The sequence below is a fragment of the Oncorhynchus masou genome, chromosome 23 (assembly GCF_036934945.1).
Source record: "Oncorhynchus masou masou isolate Uvic2021 chromosome 23, UVic_Omas_1.1, whole genome shotgun sequence".
In the NCBI taxonomy this organism is placed as follows: Eukaryota; Metazoa; Chordata; class Actinopteri; order Salmoniformes; family Salmonidae; genus Oncorhynchus; species Oncorhynchus masou.
In genome coordinates, this window is record NC_088234.1 from 44,346,657 (window position 1) to 44,362,868 (window position 16,212).

The following is a 16,212-nucleotide window of genomic DNA, read 5'->3' on the forward strand; positions in this document are numbered from 1 at the left end:
GATACCAAACTGGTGGCTGTTGTGAAAAAAAAGTAAATAGTTGAAAGTGTTGCAGAGTTTAAAAAGTGATTTAACTATAAATGACCAAAGCCACCATAGACTCCCATATATGACCTGTTAATTACCAAAATTACAGAAGATTCCGTTAACTTTGGTAAATTACCGGTTAGCTCGGCAACCCTAGCATGCACACCCGTGCCTCTCTCCCTGTGTACACCAACTGGTAGAGAGCGTATCTGTTGTACCTGGTATGTATTGTTGAGGAAGTGGACAGGGACACTGAAGGGCAGTGAGTGGTGGTATGGGTTCCTGAGAAGGATAGACAGGATCTCCATACGGGACGCCCTGGCCTGGCGCTCACCCTTCTGCTGTGTCCGCTCTACCGACCTCTGACAGTAGATGGCGTATTTACCCACCTCTGTTCTGAGAGAGACACAGGGGAAAGTACAGTCAAATCGCAGGTAAACACAGGGTTGGGTGAGCAAATGAGCGACTAGGAAGTCAGACTAGGGACAATTTGCATGCGTGCGTGTGTGGGCGTGTGTGGGTGCTCACCTTGAGTCTCCATGCCTCTTAAGGTGTACCTGCAGCAGCCAAAGGAAGGGGTGCTGGGGCAGAAAGAGACCCACACACAGAGCCAGGAACTGCCAGCCCTGTAGAAGACCATACACACATACACTCCGATTTGTTAACTCCGTATACTAAACATCCGGGACACCTTCCTAATATTGCATTGTAAACCCAGCCGCATTGTAGTTCTTGACACAAACCGGTACGCCTGGCACCTACTACCATACGCAGTTCAAAGGCACTTAAATCTTTCATCTTGCCTATTCACTCTCTGAATGGCACACATACACAATCCATGTCTCAACTGTCTCAAGGCCTAAAAATCCTTCATTAACCCTTCTCCTCCCCTTCATCTACACTGATTGAAGTGGATTTAACAAGTGTCATCAATAAGGGATGAAAACGTTCACCTGGTCAGTCTATGTCACGGAAAGAGCCGGTGTTCTTAATGTTTTGTACACTCAGTGGATAAGGGCAAACTCTGTTTAAATCCATTGCAGTTCACTAGTTCATATTCAAAAACATACTCTGCATGCTACAGTTTAACGCATTCGCAACAATCTATTCATGGCCGCCACAGGCCATTGTGTTTGTCAGGTGTGGACTGTATGTAGTTTTTCATGTACTCCTGCTGCCCCCGGATGGTGTAAGAGTGTGTATGTGTACCTGTAAGGGCCAGGGCTGCCCTTGGGGCTGTCTCTTGGTTGTCTGTTTGATGAGCTGACAGAATAACTCGTTCTGTAGCTCTGGGTGGGTCAGGCACACCTGCAAAGCACTCTGGGCCAGGGACACGTGGTAGTCAATAGCTGGAGCATCGATGGCCACGTTGATGAAGAGCTGGCATGTCTGGAGGAGTGGGAGAGAGGGGGACAGAAAGAGAGAGAGAGAGAGAGAGAGAGAGATAGAAAGAAAGAGAAAGGAGGAGAGAGTCCTTGGAAAAAACGGACATAGCTCTTTGAATATCATTTATTGTCAAACGACTGCAATGCTAACCAACTCTCTTTGGTGTGTGTGCGTATCCTACCTTAAACAACTTGATGGCCTCAGTCTGCAGGGCCTGAGAGGGCAGGGTGGTGAGGGCAGAGACCAGACCCTCTTTACTGAAACACAGCATGGGGTGTCTCCAGCTCTGAGAGTCTGAACGAAAGAGCAAGAGGCAAATAGCAAGTTAGGAAAGCGCAGTCCAAACTGTTGACATACTGAGGAGAAGTCTTGCATGCCCGACTTACAGGCTCTTCAGCTGTTGAAAGTGACTAACTGTCTACTGGGAAAAACAGGCTCTTCAGCTGTTGAAAGTGACTAACTGTCGATACTGAGGAGAAGTCTTTGAATATTCAGCTTTACTTGTCAATACTGAGGAGAAGTCTTGCAATGCTTCAGCTGTTGAAAGTGACTAACTGTCAACTCTCTTTCAGCTGCGTTGACATACATCTCTGTTGGTCTTCAGCTGTGAAAGTGAGTGTTACTGTGTGCACGTGACTTACAGGCTGTTCAGCTGTAAAGTGACTAACTGTAAACTGAAGAAGTCTTGATGGCCTCAGGCTCTGCAGGACTAACTGCCTGAGGAGGTCTTGCAGGACTTACAGGCTCTTCAGCTGTTGAAAGTGACTAACTGTTGACATACTGAGACCAGACCCTTACAGGCTTTCAGCTGAAACACAACTGTTGACATACTGAGGGTGAAGTCTTGCATGCCCGAGCTCTTCAGCTGTTGAAAGTGACTGTCGACATACTGAGGAGAAGTCTTGCAAGAGGCAAAAGTGAGCAAGTTAGGACATACTGAGGAGAAGTCTTGCATGCCCGACTTACAGGCTCTTCAGCTGTTGAACTAACTGTTGACATACTGAGGAGAAGTCTTGCATGCCCGACTTACAGGCTCTTCAGCTGTTGAAAGTGACTAACTGTCGACATACTGAGGAGAAGTCTTGCACGCCCGACTTACAGGCTCTTCAGCTGTTGAAAGTGACTAACTGTCGACATACTGAGGAGAAGTCTTGCACGCCCGACTTACAGGCTCTTCAGCTGTTGAAAGTGACTAACTGTTGACATACTGAGCTGAAAGTGAAACTGTCTTGAGGAGAAGTCTTGCACGCCCGACTTACAGGCTCTTCAGCTGTTGAAAGTGACTAACTGTTGACATACTGAGGAGAAGTCTTGCACGCCCGACTTACAGGCTCTTCAGCTGTTGAAAGTGACTAACTGTCGACATACTGAGGAGAAGTCTTGCATGCCCGACTTACAGGCTCTTCAGCTGTTGAAAGTGACTAACTGTTGACATACTGAGGAGAAGTCTTGCACGCCCGACTTACAGGCTCTTCAGCTGTTGAAAGTGACTAACTGTTGACATACTGAGGAGAAGTCTTGCACGCCCGACTTACAGGCTCTTCAGCTGTTGAAAGTGACTAACTGTTGAGATACTGAATCAGACAAAAGTCAGGAAGAGCAGTATGACACTCACTTGGTTCTCCCTCCACATTGAGCAGTTTGCCCACCAACTGCTCAAACTCTGTGCCCACCTTGCCCAAAGTGGTGCCCGCTGCCACAGACAGGTGATACAGCCAAGCATCCTAAAGAAACCAGAAGACAGGACAGAACTTTCACATAGGCACCGTAGCTTTAGCGGTGTGGCTATTAAGTGTTCATCCCCGTTGGATTTTTTTCACACTGAAATGGATTTAATTGGGATTTTATGTCACCAATTTACACAAAATACTTCATAATGTCAAAGTGAAAAGAAAATTATATAAATGTTTACAAATCTATAAACAATGAAATGTATTAACCCACTTTGTTATGGCAAACCTAAATAAGTTCAGGAGTAAAAATGTGCTTTACAAATCACTTTTTAAAATATATTTTTTTAACCTTTATCTAACTCGGCAAGTCAGTTAAGAACAAATTCTTATTTACAATGACGGCCCACTGGCCAAACTCGGACAACACTGGGCCAATTGTGCGCCGCCCAGTCACGGCCGGTTGTTTCACAGCCTGGATTCGAACCAGGTTGTCTGTTGTCTGAAGTAGTGACTCCTCTAGCACTGAGCTGTAGTGTCTTAGACCACTGTGCCACTTGGGAGCAACATAAGTTGCATGGACTCATTCTGTGTGCAATAATAGTGGTTAACATGATTTCTGAATGACTACCCCATCTCTGTACCCCCCACCCATACAATTATCTGTAAGGTCCCTCAGTTGATTAATGAATTTCAAGCACAGAGTCAACCACAAAGAGCCGGGAGCTTTTCCTATGCTTGGCAAAGAAGGGCAACGATTGGAAGACGGGTTAAAAACAAAACAGACAATGAATATCGCTTTGAGCATGGTAAAGTTATTAGGCTTTGGATGGTGTATCAATACACCCAGTTACTACAAAGATACAGGTGTCCTTACAAACTGAGTTGCTAGAGAGAAAGAAACCGCTCAGGGTTTTCACCATGAGGCCAATGGTGATTTTAAAACAAATACAGAGTTGAATGGCTGTGATAGGAGAAACCTGGATCGCTCAACAACATTGTAGTTACTCCACAATAGAAATGAAAAGGAAGCCTATACAAAATAAAAATATTCCAAAACATGCATCCTGTTTACAACAAGGCATTATAGTAATACAGCAAAACAATACAAAAAAGTGGCAAAGGAATTAACTTTCTGTCCTGAAAACAAAGCATTATGTTTGGGGCAAATCCAACACAGCACCATAGAGTAACACTCTCCATATTTTCAAGCATGGTGGCTGCATCATGTTATGGGTATGCTTGTCATCGGCAAGGTCTGGTGACAATAACCTAAAACACAAGGTCAAATCTACACTGGCGTTGCTTACCAAGAAGACAGTGAATGTTCCTGAGTGGTCTAGTTACAGTTTTGACTTAAATCCGCTTGAAAATCTATGGCAAGACTTGAAGATGGCTGTCTAGCAATAATCAACAACCAACTTGACAGAGCTTGAAGAATTTGAAAAGAACAATGCTCAAATATTGCACAATCCAGGTGTGCAAAGATTTTAGCAACTTAGCTACCCAAAATACTCACAGCTGTAATTGCTGAAAAAGATGTCTCTAACATGTATTGACTTAGGGGGTGAATACCTATTAAAATGTGTGTTTTATAAAAAATCTAAAAAAATCTAACTTTGACATTACAGAGTGTTTTGTGTAGATCTTTGACCATTTTGTCCCTATTAAATAGATTTAAATTCCACTTTGTAACACAATAAAATTTTAAGAAATCTGGGCAAGGTGGGGGGGACTTATGATAGGCACTGTACAGTATATTGGCTAAATACGCCAGTATTAGCAGTATCTACCACTTGGGTAAAGCATGGTGCTTGCAACATCTCAGTTGTGGGTTTGATTGTAGTATGTGTTCCACATACTAACATGTATTCACTGTAGGTAATGTTTGTGTCTGTGTGAACATACTGTACTGGCTTTTTATCATGGGATGTTCTCTACCATGCATCCATACTGATTTTGGCTCCTCTCATACCTTCTCATGACGGGATTCAATGAGCAGGTAGGTGGGGCCCTGCTCCTGGGGATGGACAGCTATGGTGTGGGGCGGGGCCTCTAAGCCCCTCCCGCATGACTTCAGCTCCTCATCCGAGTCATGTGACCTGTCCACCTCCTCCACCCGAGCCTCCCACAGCTTGATCTGACCTAGGGGGAACTGATGGGGCACACAAGCACGCACACATGCACACTGCGTGTTGGTATGGTGAATGGGAAGATAGATGAGAGTAGAGTGTGTGAGTATTAGTGAATGAGTTGTGTACCTTGTCTTCCTGACTGCGGAAGTAGTAGAGTGTTTTACCGATGAGGGCACACCACACCCGCTTGGAGTAGCCATGTTTCACCTGACAGAGATACAAAAAAAGTTACCTTCACTTCAATGAGGCACTGGTCATTGGTAACCACCTCAGTCAACCAAATGTCAACAGTCAACTCATAGAGTCATAGTTCAAATAGAGAGTTTAAGGGTCAATCTGCAGTTCAAACAATAACAAAGCCTTGCACCTGGCCACTGTTTTGGTAAACAGCGATGCAGAAATGAGGGGTAGGGCTGAAGAAATGTAACCACTCTAAAATGTATAGACAGAGCTATGGATGCAAGGGCTGACCATCCATGATATCAAAATGCTAGTTTAAACAACATTTTGAGGCTGTACAAGGTTTGTTTACAATGACATTGTTTATAAACAAAGGAGTAAAAAAAGCTTATTTCGGGTTCTGATTGGGTTAGACAGTTGAACTAAGCTCATGAGGAATTTATAAGTTATATTCCTCAATAACCAATAGATATATATTATGAATTTTAAAAAGTAACAAAACGGATGTAGTCCCTTTAAAGTTCATGGCTATCAGGGATATTTAGTGATGTTAGTCAGAACCTTGATGAGGTGGCCCTTCATCCCGGGTCGTATCTCAGGCTGAGCAAAAAGTGGGCTGGCTGTTTTGACCCTCAGAACACTCTGTAGAACCCTCAGCCACTCCTCTAGCAGGTTGGGAGAGTCTGCCTTCAGATAGTATACCCTCTTCCCTGTAACAATCTGAGATCACACACGCACGGCACGCACACAAACAGGAAATGATAGTTAATGCTATATATCCACATGAACACACTCTTGCTCTCTCTATCGCGCACACACACACACACACACACACACACACACACACACACACACACACACACACACACACACACACACACACACACACACACACGTACCTGGAGCACTTGCTTCCCGTCACCACGGGCGATGCTACTGGTGGCATTGACCTCAATCTGACCCTGTGGTCTCCGGATGACATCACTCTGGGAAGACCAATCACATGGGCTTGTTCAGTAAATGACATAAGTGAGTGTTACAGTTCACTAAACCAAATCATCAGAGCAGTCATGAGAGCTACAGACGTAGAGCATCATTTGATCACTCTTTTGTTGACGTGTATTGTATTCAAGGTTTAATAAAAAGGCTTGTAAAGTTTGTAATTTCCACTTTAAAATGTCAGACTTCAACAAAAAATGTATATTAATTACAATCCACATAATAATTCACATTTCCTGTTGCTACAGGTTTATTTGAGCAAACTGGCTCAAATTAAGATCCGTTTTCTGTAGACTTGAGCCTGTGCAAGGAGACATGGCAGAAAAGCACACACTAAATATAACCTCAGCTATATATAAACCCATAAATAACAGATCCAAACAGTGTCAGTCCACATTCATTTCAAAGCAAACTCTTGAGGACAGTTGGTATACATGATTTGAGCGAGTGTGTGTGTGTGTGTGTGTGACTGTGTGACTTTCTTTAACTGACCGGTGACTTGTAATAGAGCAGCTCTCCATCTTTGAGGACAAACCAGCGCCTCTTCCACGTCTTCTTCCACGTCTTCACCATCTTCAGGAGGTACCCTGACTTCTCCATGGGCTCCTAGAAACCCATGAGGCGGGGAGTGGTGTGTGAGTATAGTATCAGCTGTAGGGTATACAGTGCATTCGGGAAGTATTCAAACCCCTTGACTTTTTCTACATTTTGTTTTGTTATAGCCTTATTCTAAAACTGATTCAATCGTTCCCCCCCCCCAATCTACACAATACCCCATAAAGACAAAGCAAAAACAGGTTTTTAGAAGCGTAACTAGTCTCTCAGCGTAACCAGTCTCCTGAATGCCAAGCGTAACTAGTCTCCCAGTCCCTGCCTCTGAAAAACATCCCCACAGCATGATGCTGCCACCACCATGCTTCACCGTAGGGATGGTGCAAGGTTTCCTCCAGACATGACGCTTGGCATTCAGGTCAAAGAGTTCAATCTTCATTAGGTCAGAGAATCTTGTTTCTCATAATCTGAAAGTCCATTAGGTGCCTTTTAGAAAACTCCAAGTGGGCTATCATGTGCATTTTACTGAGGAGTTGCTTCTGCCTGACCACTCTCTGGAAGGTTCTCCCATCTCCACAGAGACACTCTGGAGCTCTGTGAGAGTGACAATTGGGTTCTTGGTCACCTCCCTGACCAAGGCCCTTCTCCCCCGATTGCTCAGTCTTCCATTTAAGGATGAAGGCCACTGTGTTCTTGGGGACCTTCAATGCTGCAGAAATGTGTTGGTACCCTTCCCCAGATTGTCACAGGTCAGGCTTTCTCCCTTGAGTGGACTACCTGTGGTTGCCACTGAAGAGCACCCTTGGATTTATTCTAGTATCCAGGTGACCCTGATTGGGCTTATTGGGATCACCAGCTGGATGACTATTTAGGTTCCTCTGTGGACTGTGCCAGTTGCTCAGTTCTCATGTTTTGTTCAATGTTCTCGTGTGCCCTTGCTTTGTTGTTTTGCTATGAACACCTTAAGTAAATATTCTGGATTTACCCTTACCTCTGCCTGCAGTGTTTCTCTGCGCCTGGGTCCAAGTTCGTACTAGCACTAATATCACAGTAGACCTGAGCCACTGGCCCAGTCCACAGAGGAACCTAAATAGTCATCCAGCAGGGGATCCCAATCAGGTCACCTGGATACTAGAAGAAACCCAGGGATGCTCTCCAGTGGCAACCACAGGTAGTACATTCAAGGGAGAAAACCTGACTTGTGACAGGAGCTTATCGTTCTGGCCATCCGGATTGACAACCGGCTTCGGGAATGTCATCATGAGCGGATGGAGGGGTCCTGAGTTGGTTCCAGTGTTTCGGGCTCCGGGAGTCGATTCTTCATTTGTTCCACTGCCATATGCTGAGCCTGTCCACCGTCAGGGTTCTCAATTTGGCTATGGTTCTCCTTCAGAGGAGCCGATGCAATTGGGAGGCACCACACTTTCCGCTCTGGAGCGTCAGATACAGTCTCCTACAACTGATACGGTACGCACCTCACACATTAGCTCGCCAAAAGAGGCTGCCACTCACTAAACTGGACACTCCGTTGTCGGTCACTGTGCTAGATGGTCAACCCCTAGGGCCTGGGAAGGTGAAACAACTCACCATGCCTATTCAGCTACAAGTTCTGGATGACCATGTGGTGCTTTTCCAGTTACATCTGGTGGACTCTCCTGAGCTTCCCCTGGTTCTTGGACATCCATGGCTTTCCACCCATAATCTTAAAATTGACTGGCCTTCGGGAAGAGTTCTGGGATGGAATCCTTCATGCCAGTTCACCTGCCAGCAACTCTCTCCACACCTTTCCGGTCCTGCTCGTCTGGAGACTTCCGATCCTCCTGTTCCTCTGGCATGCCTGACATGCCTGATCTTTCCCGCGTACCTCAGGATTACTGGGATTTGGGTCAGGTCTTCAGCAAACAGAGGGCCAGCAAACTACCTCCTCACAGGCCCTACGATTGTGCCATCTACCTCCTGTCCGCCACCACTCCTCAGAGAGGGCTGTATTCTCTCTCAGGTCCAGAGACTGCAGCCATGAACAGTTATATTGAGGAGGCGCTGGAAGCTGATTTTATTCAGTTGTCCACTTCACCTGCAGGAGCGGGTTTTTTCTTTGTTGGGAAGAAGGATGGGGGATTACGTCCCTGTATCGATTACCGGGGTTTAAATAATATCAGAACCGTTATCCCCTTCCATTTATGTCATCAGCTTTTAAGAGGCTCCAGGGAGTTACGGTTTTGTCTAAATCGGATTTACGGAACGAATACAATCTGGTGCGCATCAGACGGAGAAGAGTGGAAGACAGCGTTCAATACTCCTAATGGACATAAGGAGTACCGGGTCATGCCGTTTGGACTTACTAATGCTCCAGCCGTTTTCCAGGCCCTGGACAATGATGTGCATCACGACTTCCTTCACCAGTTCGTGTTTTAGTACCTGGATGACATCCTCATCTTCTCCAAGTCCATGGTTGAACACGTCCAACATGTCCGGCAGGTTCTTCAAAGACTCCTCGCTCATCACCTGTTCATGAAGGCCAAAAAGTGTGAGTTTCACGTTCCTCAGATCTCCTTCCTTGGGTATTGTGTCTCAGGGCTGTGTAGTGATGGACTCCAAAAGGGTAGGAGCGGTGGTCAACTGGCCGTGACCCAGCACGGTCAAGGAAGTTCAGCCTTTTTTGAGTTTCGCTAATTTCTATATGTGAGAAACTTAAGTGTTGTGGCAGGCATTGACAACGCTCAACAAGGGCTCAGCTGGGCATGTATGCTGGACCCTGCTGCTGAGAAGGCATTCCAGGACCTGAAACGTTGTTTTCTTCCTGCACCCATTCTCGTTCTTGCAGATCCTTCTCTCCCCTTCGTGGTAGAGGTGGATGCCTCTGATGTTGGCGTGGGGGAATGTTCTGCCTCAGTGAAAGACTAAGCTTCATCCCTGTGCCTTCTTCTCCAGGCATCTCACTCCAGCGGAGAGGAACTATGATGTCGTTAATCGGGAGCTTCTTGCGGTCAAACTGGCTTTGGAGGAATGGCGACACTGGTTGGAGGGTTTGGAACATCCTTTTACGGTTTGGACTGACCACAAGAACCTGGCCTATATCCAGGAGGCTAAACGCCTCAACCACCGACAGGCTCATTGTGCTCTCTTCTTCACTTGGTTCAGATTCATGTTATCATACCCTCCGGGGTCTAAGAACGTGAAGCCGGATGCCCTTTCTCGCCAGTTCCAGTGAGGATTGGCCGCTTGAATCCCTCATTCCCAGAATGCTAATCCTCGCGCCGGTGTCCTGGTGTATAGAGACTGTAGTGAAGGAGGCGCAAGGTAGGGAGGCAGTTCCAGACTGCTGTCCACCTAACAGACTTTTTTGTTCCTCTTGAGGCAAGGTCCAAGGAACTTCAGTTCACTCGTCGCGTTTCACCTCTCATCCGGGAGGGCAGCGAATGCTAGAGTTTTTGAGGAGGAGGTTTTGGTGGCCCTCGGCGGAGGCGGACACTCAGACCTTTGTGGCTGCCTGTCCGACATGCGCCCGGTAGAGGACTTCTCATCAGCAGTCTCTGGGGCTTCTTCATCCGCTGCCAACACCTTCTTGACCCTGGTCCCATCTCTCTATGGATTTCATCACGGGCCTTCCATCCTCAGAGGGACACACGGTCATCCTGGTCATTGTGGACCGCTTTTCCAAGGCGGCACATTTCATTCCTCTGCCTAAGCTTCCATTTGCCATTCAGCATTATTTCCGCCTACACGGACTTCCTCTGGACATAGTCTCCGACCAGGGCCCCCAGTTTGCCTCCAGACTTTGAGTACAGACCAGATTCTGTACTCTTCTGGGGTCATCAGCCAGTCTGTCCTTGGGTTATCACCCTCAGTCCAACAGTCAAACTGAGTGGGTGAACCAGGATCTGGAGACCACCTTACAATGCTGTGTGTCCGCCAACCCCCCCACTTGAAGTCAGCACCGTCCCTGGGTGGAGTATGCACACAACACTCTCCAGTGTTCCTCCACTGGCCTGTCACCATTCCAGGTGTTATACGGTTACCAGCCCCCCTTGTTTCCAGATCAGGAGATTATGGTGACGGTTCCTTCCGCTCAACGACTCATCTCTCGTTGCCACTGGACCTGGAAGAGGGCTCGGTCAGCACTCCTGTGGTCCTCAGCTCGGGTTCAACGACAGGCCAACCGTCATCGCCGCCTGAGTCCCCTCCTGCGTTCAGGCCAGATGGTCTGGTTGTCTACTAGGGATCTGCCTCTACGCGTGGAAGTTGGCTCTCTGGTACGTTGGGCCATTCAAGGTTCTACAGCGCATCAATCCAGTGGACTACCGTCTTCCCCGGTCCATGAGGGTTCATCCTAATTTCCACATCTCCAGACTTAAGCCTGTGGTGTTCAGTCCTCTGGTTCCAGCCACTCGGCCTCCACCTCCGCCTCGCATGATAGTGGGACAGCCAGCCTATACGGTGCGACGCATCCTCTCCAGTCGTAAGTTCCGGTGAGGGACTCAGTATCTCGTGGACTGGAAGGGTTACGAGCCTGAGGAACGTTCCTGGGTTCTGGCCCGGGACATTTGGACCCAGGACTCATTTGTGTCTTCCGTCGATGTTCAGCTACCCCTGGTGGAACCCTTACCTCTGCCTGCTGTGTTTCTCTGCACCTGGGTCCAAGTTATTACTACCACTAATGTCACACAGATCTGTGCCTCGACACAATCCTGTCTCGGAGCTCTACGGACAATTCCTTCGACCTCATGGCTTGGTTTTTGCTCTGACATGCACTGTAAACTGTGTGACCTTATATAGACAGGTGTGTCCAAATCATGTCCAATCAATTGAATTTACCACAGGTGGACTCCAATCAAGTTGTAGAAACATCTCAAGGATGATCAATGGAAACAGGATGCACCTGAGCTCAATTTCAGGTCTCATAGCAAAGGGTCTGAATACTTATATATAAAAAATAAAATAAAACTTATTTACATATCTATTTTGTATAGAAAAAAATATTTTCTCCCCAATTTCTCATCGCTCTAACTCCCCAACGGGCTCGGGAGAGGCGAAGTAGAGTCATGTGTCCTCCGAAACATGACCCGCCAAGTCACGCTTCTTAACACCCATTCGCTTAACCCGGAAGCCAGCTGCACCAATGTGTCGGACCGCCACAAGGAGTCGGCCTACCACCATGACGTGGAAACGCATGAAAAGTTTATCAGCAGATGAAAAAAAGTTATGGACTTCACATGGTGATTAACTATAGTTGATCATACAAATCTTCAATAGGCTAAATATCGAGGGTAGGCTATTATTTGATTGCTGGTGACATGATGATCGGTGCTTGGTTGCCAATTATCAAATAAAATGATTATCTGTAATTTCCACGTTATCAGCAAACTCTTGTCAAGAGAGCGTGCGCCAAAACCAGATATGGCAAGTTCGCTGTATTATTGGAACAGTTGATGAGACAAAACCACCGGTAGAGTTGAAAATGCAATGGAAACACATATAACTTTGATTTTTTAATTTGGTACATACATGGGAACTTAACTGCTAAAGTGTTTTTTTTTATGTGCAGTACGTCATCACGCAGCGTCTTTTTATCCGCAACAAGTCCGTTTGATGGAAACACACCTCTGGTAGCATATTGTATCATGCAGATTTTAGAATATTGGAATGAAAATCTGTCGCCAGTTGGATGGAAACCTAGCTATAGAGAGAGAAACGTGGCTTGTGCTCAACAAAAAGACAATGTTCTTACACTCTTGCCGTTGTCGCGGGTGCTGGAGCAGGTCTTGGGCAGTTTCTGCTCTGGCTCAGAACACTCTGTGTCAGTAGAGTAGGCATCAGGAGGAATGGCATAGTCACTCTCTGATGTCATGGACGACATGGACACTGCTGGACAAGCAGGGACAACAAAAACAGTCATGAGAACATGGTAATAAACACGTATGGATTTGGTTTTAATATGAAGCAATGTGAGATACGTACTCTTGTGTGAGTTTTGTTGTAGTGTGTGTGTGTGTGTGAGGTGTCTGACCGTGTGTGTCTGTATTTATGAAGAGTCTGTGTGTGTGCGCAGTACCTCTCTTGAGGGAGCGGGGGCTGCCGGGGTTGCTGTTCTTGCGGGAGCCGGATCTAGAGGGGTGTGAGCTACATTTAGATGCTTCCTCTACTTCTGAGCTGGACAACTCCTCTGAGCTGCACGACGACTCTGAGCTGCACGACTCTGAGAATGGACTACTGCTCAGCAGAGTGGCTTTCTAGAGAAGGTAATACACACCATCAGCTTGACACACACACACACACACACACACACACACACTAGAGGGTCACATTAAAAACAGGACTTCTGTGGGTGACACACGCACACACACACACAGTATATTTGCTCACTCACACGTACACATGCACACACCTACCCCCTTCAGCGTAGTGTAAACAGGCGTGGTCATGTTCTTATAGATGAGGGATGTGTAGAGCACAAAAGCAGGGTACGAGGACTGGAGGGAGGGGTCTGGAACAGAAATGACAGTTCAATCAGCCAATCACACAGCCTTCTACAAAACACAGGGCCAATGGCAGAACGGTACTGACCCGGTAATTTCGTCTTCTCTCGCTCACCTTTGCTTGTCTGGTCTGTACATGAGGTCTCTGACAGCCTGATGCCAGACTTAGCCACTGCATATATCCGGCTTTCCTAAAGTAACAGTCAACACAAGCAAAGCATAAAACACTCAAAGTATGTACAATAAAAGGTAGATAGAACTTAGTGCTCACCCAGGAGGGGAACCTGTGTAGAGGGGGTGTTGGTGGTTTGCTCCCTGGCAACGTGGGAGGGGGGTCTGGGTTCTCTGGGGGCTCCTCTTCGTCCGTGGCAAGTGAGGCTGGTGAGGTGCTCAAGGTTGACTTGGTGGCTGGCTGAGGTGGAGTGTCTCTACTTGTCTCCATGCTGACCTCCTGTTCCTGATCCAGGTCGGTCTCCTGGGGCCTAAGGGGGCGGAGCATGCTGATGGCATTGCGTGTCCTTCCATGAGCTGCCTCTGTGCTGATTGGCGGCTGGCTCAGGTGTCTCTTGGCCAGGGCCACGCTCATCACTCCAAATCCAGCGGTCGTCCGCAGGCGGGGCTGCTTGGGGGAGGCAGGGAGGTCTCTGGAGTCCTGGGTGGAGGTGGGGCGCTTGGGGGTGAGGGTGGGGGTGAGGATGGGGCTAGGGGTGTTGGAGGGGTCACTGGAGGAGGAGGAAGAGTCTAGTCTCTGGGACTGGAAGCGTTTGTTGAGTTCGTCCGAGGAGCAGTCCTCAAGCTTCCTCTCCCTGACCCCGTCCTTCTCCGCCAGCCCCCCCTCCCCGGACCCTGGCAGGTGGAAGTGTGGGCGCTTAGTACGCTCCATGTCATCATCGAACAGAGAGCTGCTGTCATCGGACGCCGTGAGGTAGGTATCGCTGCCGGGACGGCTGTACTTCAGAGGACACCCCCCTCCCTCACTGAAACGTCCACCCTCGCCCTCTGAAGCAGCATTGGAGAGCGCAGAGGACACACAGCAAAACTCTGGCCCTCCTGCGCTCTCACACACACTCTCAGACTCCTCCTCTGAGGTAGCATCCGCTGCTCTGTGGCCTCCACTCTCTGCCCCGGAGGAGTATGTTGTCTGGTTAGTGCCATTATCTGTCAAAGTAAACAAACACACTCCATGTCAATATTCTGTACCAAATAACATACCAAATCAATGTTCTTCAACCCTGGTACTGGGGACCCACAGACGATGCTGTGCAGGCTTTTGAATTATGATTAGTTAAGCTTCATAAGGTGTGTTAGCACAAAACTATGAAATAACACACATGGAATAATGTAGTAACCAAAAAATGTGTTAAATCAAATATATTTTATATTTGAGATTCTTCAAAGTAGCCATCCTTTCCTTGATGTCAGCTTTGGTTACTACATAATTCAGTGTGTGTTATTTTATAGTTTTGATGTCTTCACTATTATTCTACAGTTGAAGTCGGAAGTTTACATACACTTAGGTTGGAGTCATTAAAACTCGTTTTCAACCATTCCACAAATTTCTTGTTAACAAACTATAGTTTTGGCAAGTTGGTTAGGACATCTACTTTGTGCATGACACAAGTCATTTTTCCAACTATTGTTTACAGACAGTGTTTCACTTATAATTAATTCACTGTATCATAATTCCAGTGGGTCAGAAGTTTACATACACTAAGTTGACTGTGCCTTTAAACTGCTTAGAAAATTCCAGAAAATGATGTCATGGCTTTAGAAGCTTCTGTTAGGCTAATTGACATAATTTGAGTCAATTAGAGATGTACCTGTGGATGTGTTTCAAGGCCTACCTTCAAACTCAGTGCCTCTTTGCTTGACATCATAGGAAAATCAAAAGAAATCAGCAAAGACCTCAGAATTGGTTTTTGTAGACCTCCACAAATCTGGTTAATCCTTGGGAGCAATTTCCAAACGCCTGAAGGTACCACTTTTATCTGTACAAACAATAGTACGCAAGTATAAACACCATGGGACCACGCAGCCGTCATACCGCTCAGGAAGGAGACGTGTTCAGTCTCCTAGAGATGAACGTACTTTGGTGCGAAAAGTGCAAATCAATTCCAGAACAACAGCAAAGGACCTTGTGAAGATGCTGGAGGAAACAGGTATAAAAAGTATCTATATCCACAGTAAAACGAATCCAATATCGACATAACCTAAAAGGCCGCTCAGCAAGGAAGAAGCCACTGCTCCAAAACCGCCATAAAAAAACAGACTACGGTTTGCAACTGCACATGGGGACAAAGATCATACTTTTTGGGAAAATGTCCTCTGGTCTGATGAAACAAAAATAGAACTGTTTGACCATAATGCCAATCGTTATGTTTGGAGGAAAAAGGGGGAGGCTTGCAAGCTGAAGAACAGCATCCCAACCGTGAAGCATGGGGGTGGCAGCATCATGTTGTGGGGTGCTTTGCTGCAGGAGGGACTGGTGCACTTCACAAAATAGATTGCATCATGAGGACGGAAAAATACGTGGATATATTGAAGCAACATCTCAAGACATCAGTCAGGAAGTTAAAGCTTGGTCGCAAATGGGTCTTCCAAATGGACAATGACCCCAAGCATACTTCCAAAGTTGTGGAAAAATGGCTTAAGGACAACAGTTAAGGTATTGGAGTGGCCATCAGAAAGCCCTGACCTCAATCCTATAGAAAATTTGTGGGCAGAACTGAAAAAGCATGTGCGAGCAAGAAGGCCTACAAACCTGACTCAGTTACACCAGCTCTGTCA

The 16,212-nt window shown here is 46.7% G+C and overlaps 1 protein-coding gene across 2 annotated transcripts in view; it reads right to left on the reverse strand.

Moving 5' to 3' along the window:
* plekhh2 (pleckstrin homology domain containing, family H (with MyTH4 domain) member 2) overlaps positions 1–16,212 on the reverse strand; it is a 68,697-nt gene that overhangs the window by 7,603 nt on the left and 44,882 nt on the right. Inside the window, exons 8-22 of one of the 2 annotated variants that reach the window (XM_064932198.1) lie at positions 13,697–14,583; positions 13,541–13,616; positions 13,339–13,433; positions 13,002–13,179; positions 12,678–12,811; positions 6,890–7,003; positions 6,298–6,384; positions 5,960–6,118; positions 5,345–5,425; positions 5,059–5,238; positions 3,029–3,137; positions 1,595–1,707; positions 1,237–1,416; positions 556–653; positions 246–423 (exon numbers count right to left, since the gene is read on the reverse strand). In XM_064932198.1, coding sequence (XP_064788270.1) covers positions 246–423; positions 556–653; positions 1,237–1,416; positions 1,595–1,707; positions 3,029–3,137; positions 5,059–5,238; positions 5,345–5,425; positions 5,960–6,118; positions 6,298–6,384; positions 6,890–7,003; positions 12,678–12,811; positions 13,002–13,179; positions 13,339–13,433; positions 13,541–13,616; positions 13,697–14,583 — 2,669 coding nt within the window. Of the gene's footprint in view, positions 1–245; positions 424–555; positions 654–1,236; positions 1,417–1,594; positions 1,708–3,028; positions 3,138–5,058; positions 5,239–5,344; positions 5,426–5,959; positions 6,119–6,297; positions 6,385–6,889; positions 7,004–12,677; positions 12,815–13,001; positions 13,180–13,338; positions 13,434–13,540; positions 13,617–13,696; positions 14,584–16,212 lie in introns of both variants that reach the window. The other variant, XM_064932197.1, reaches the window with a different exon arrangement.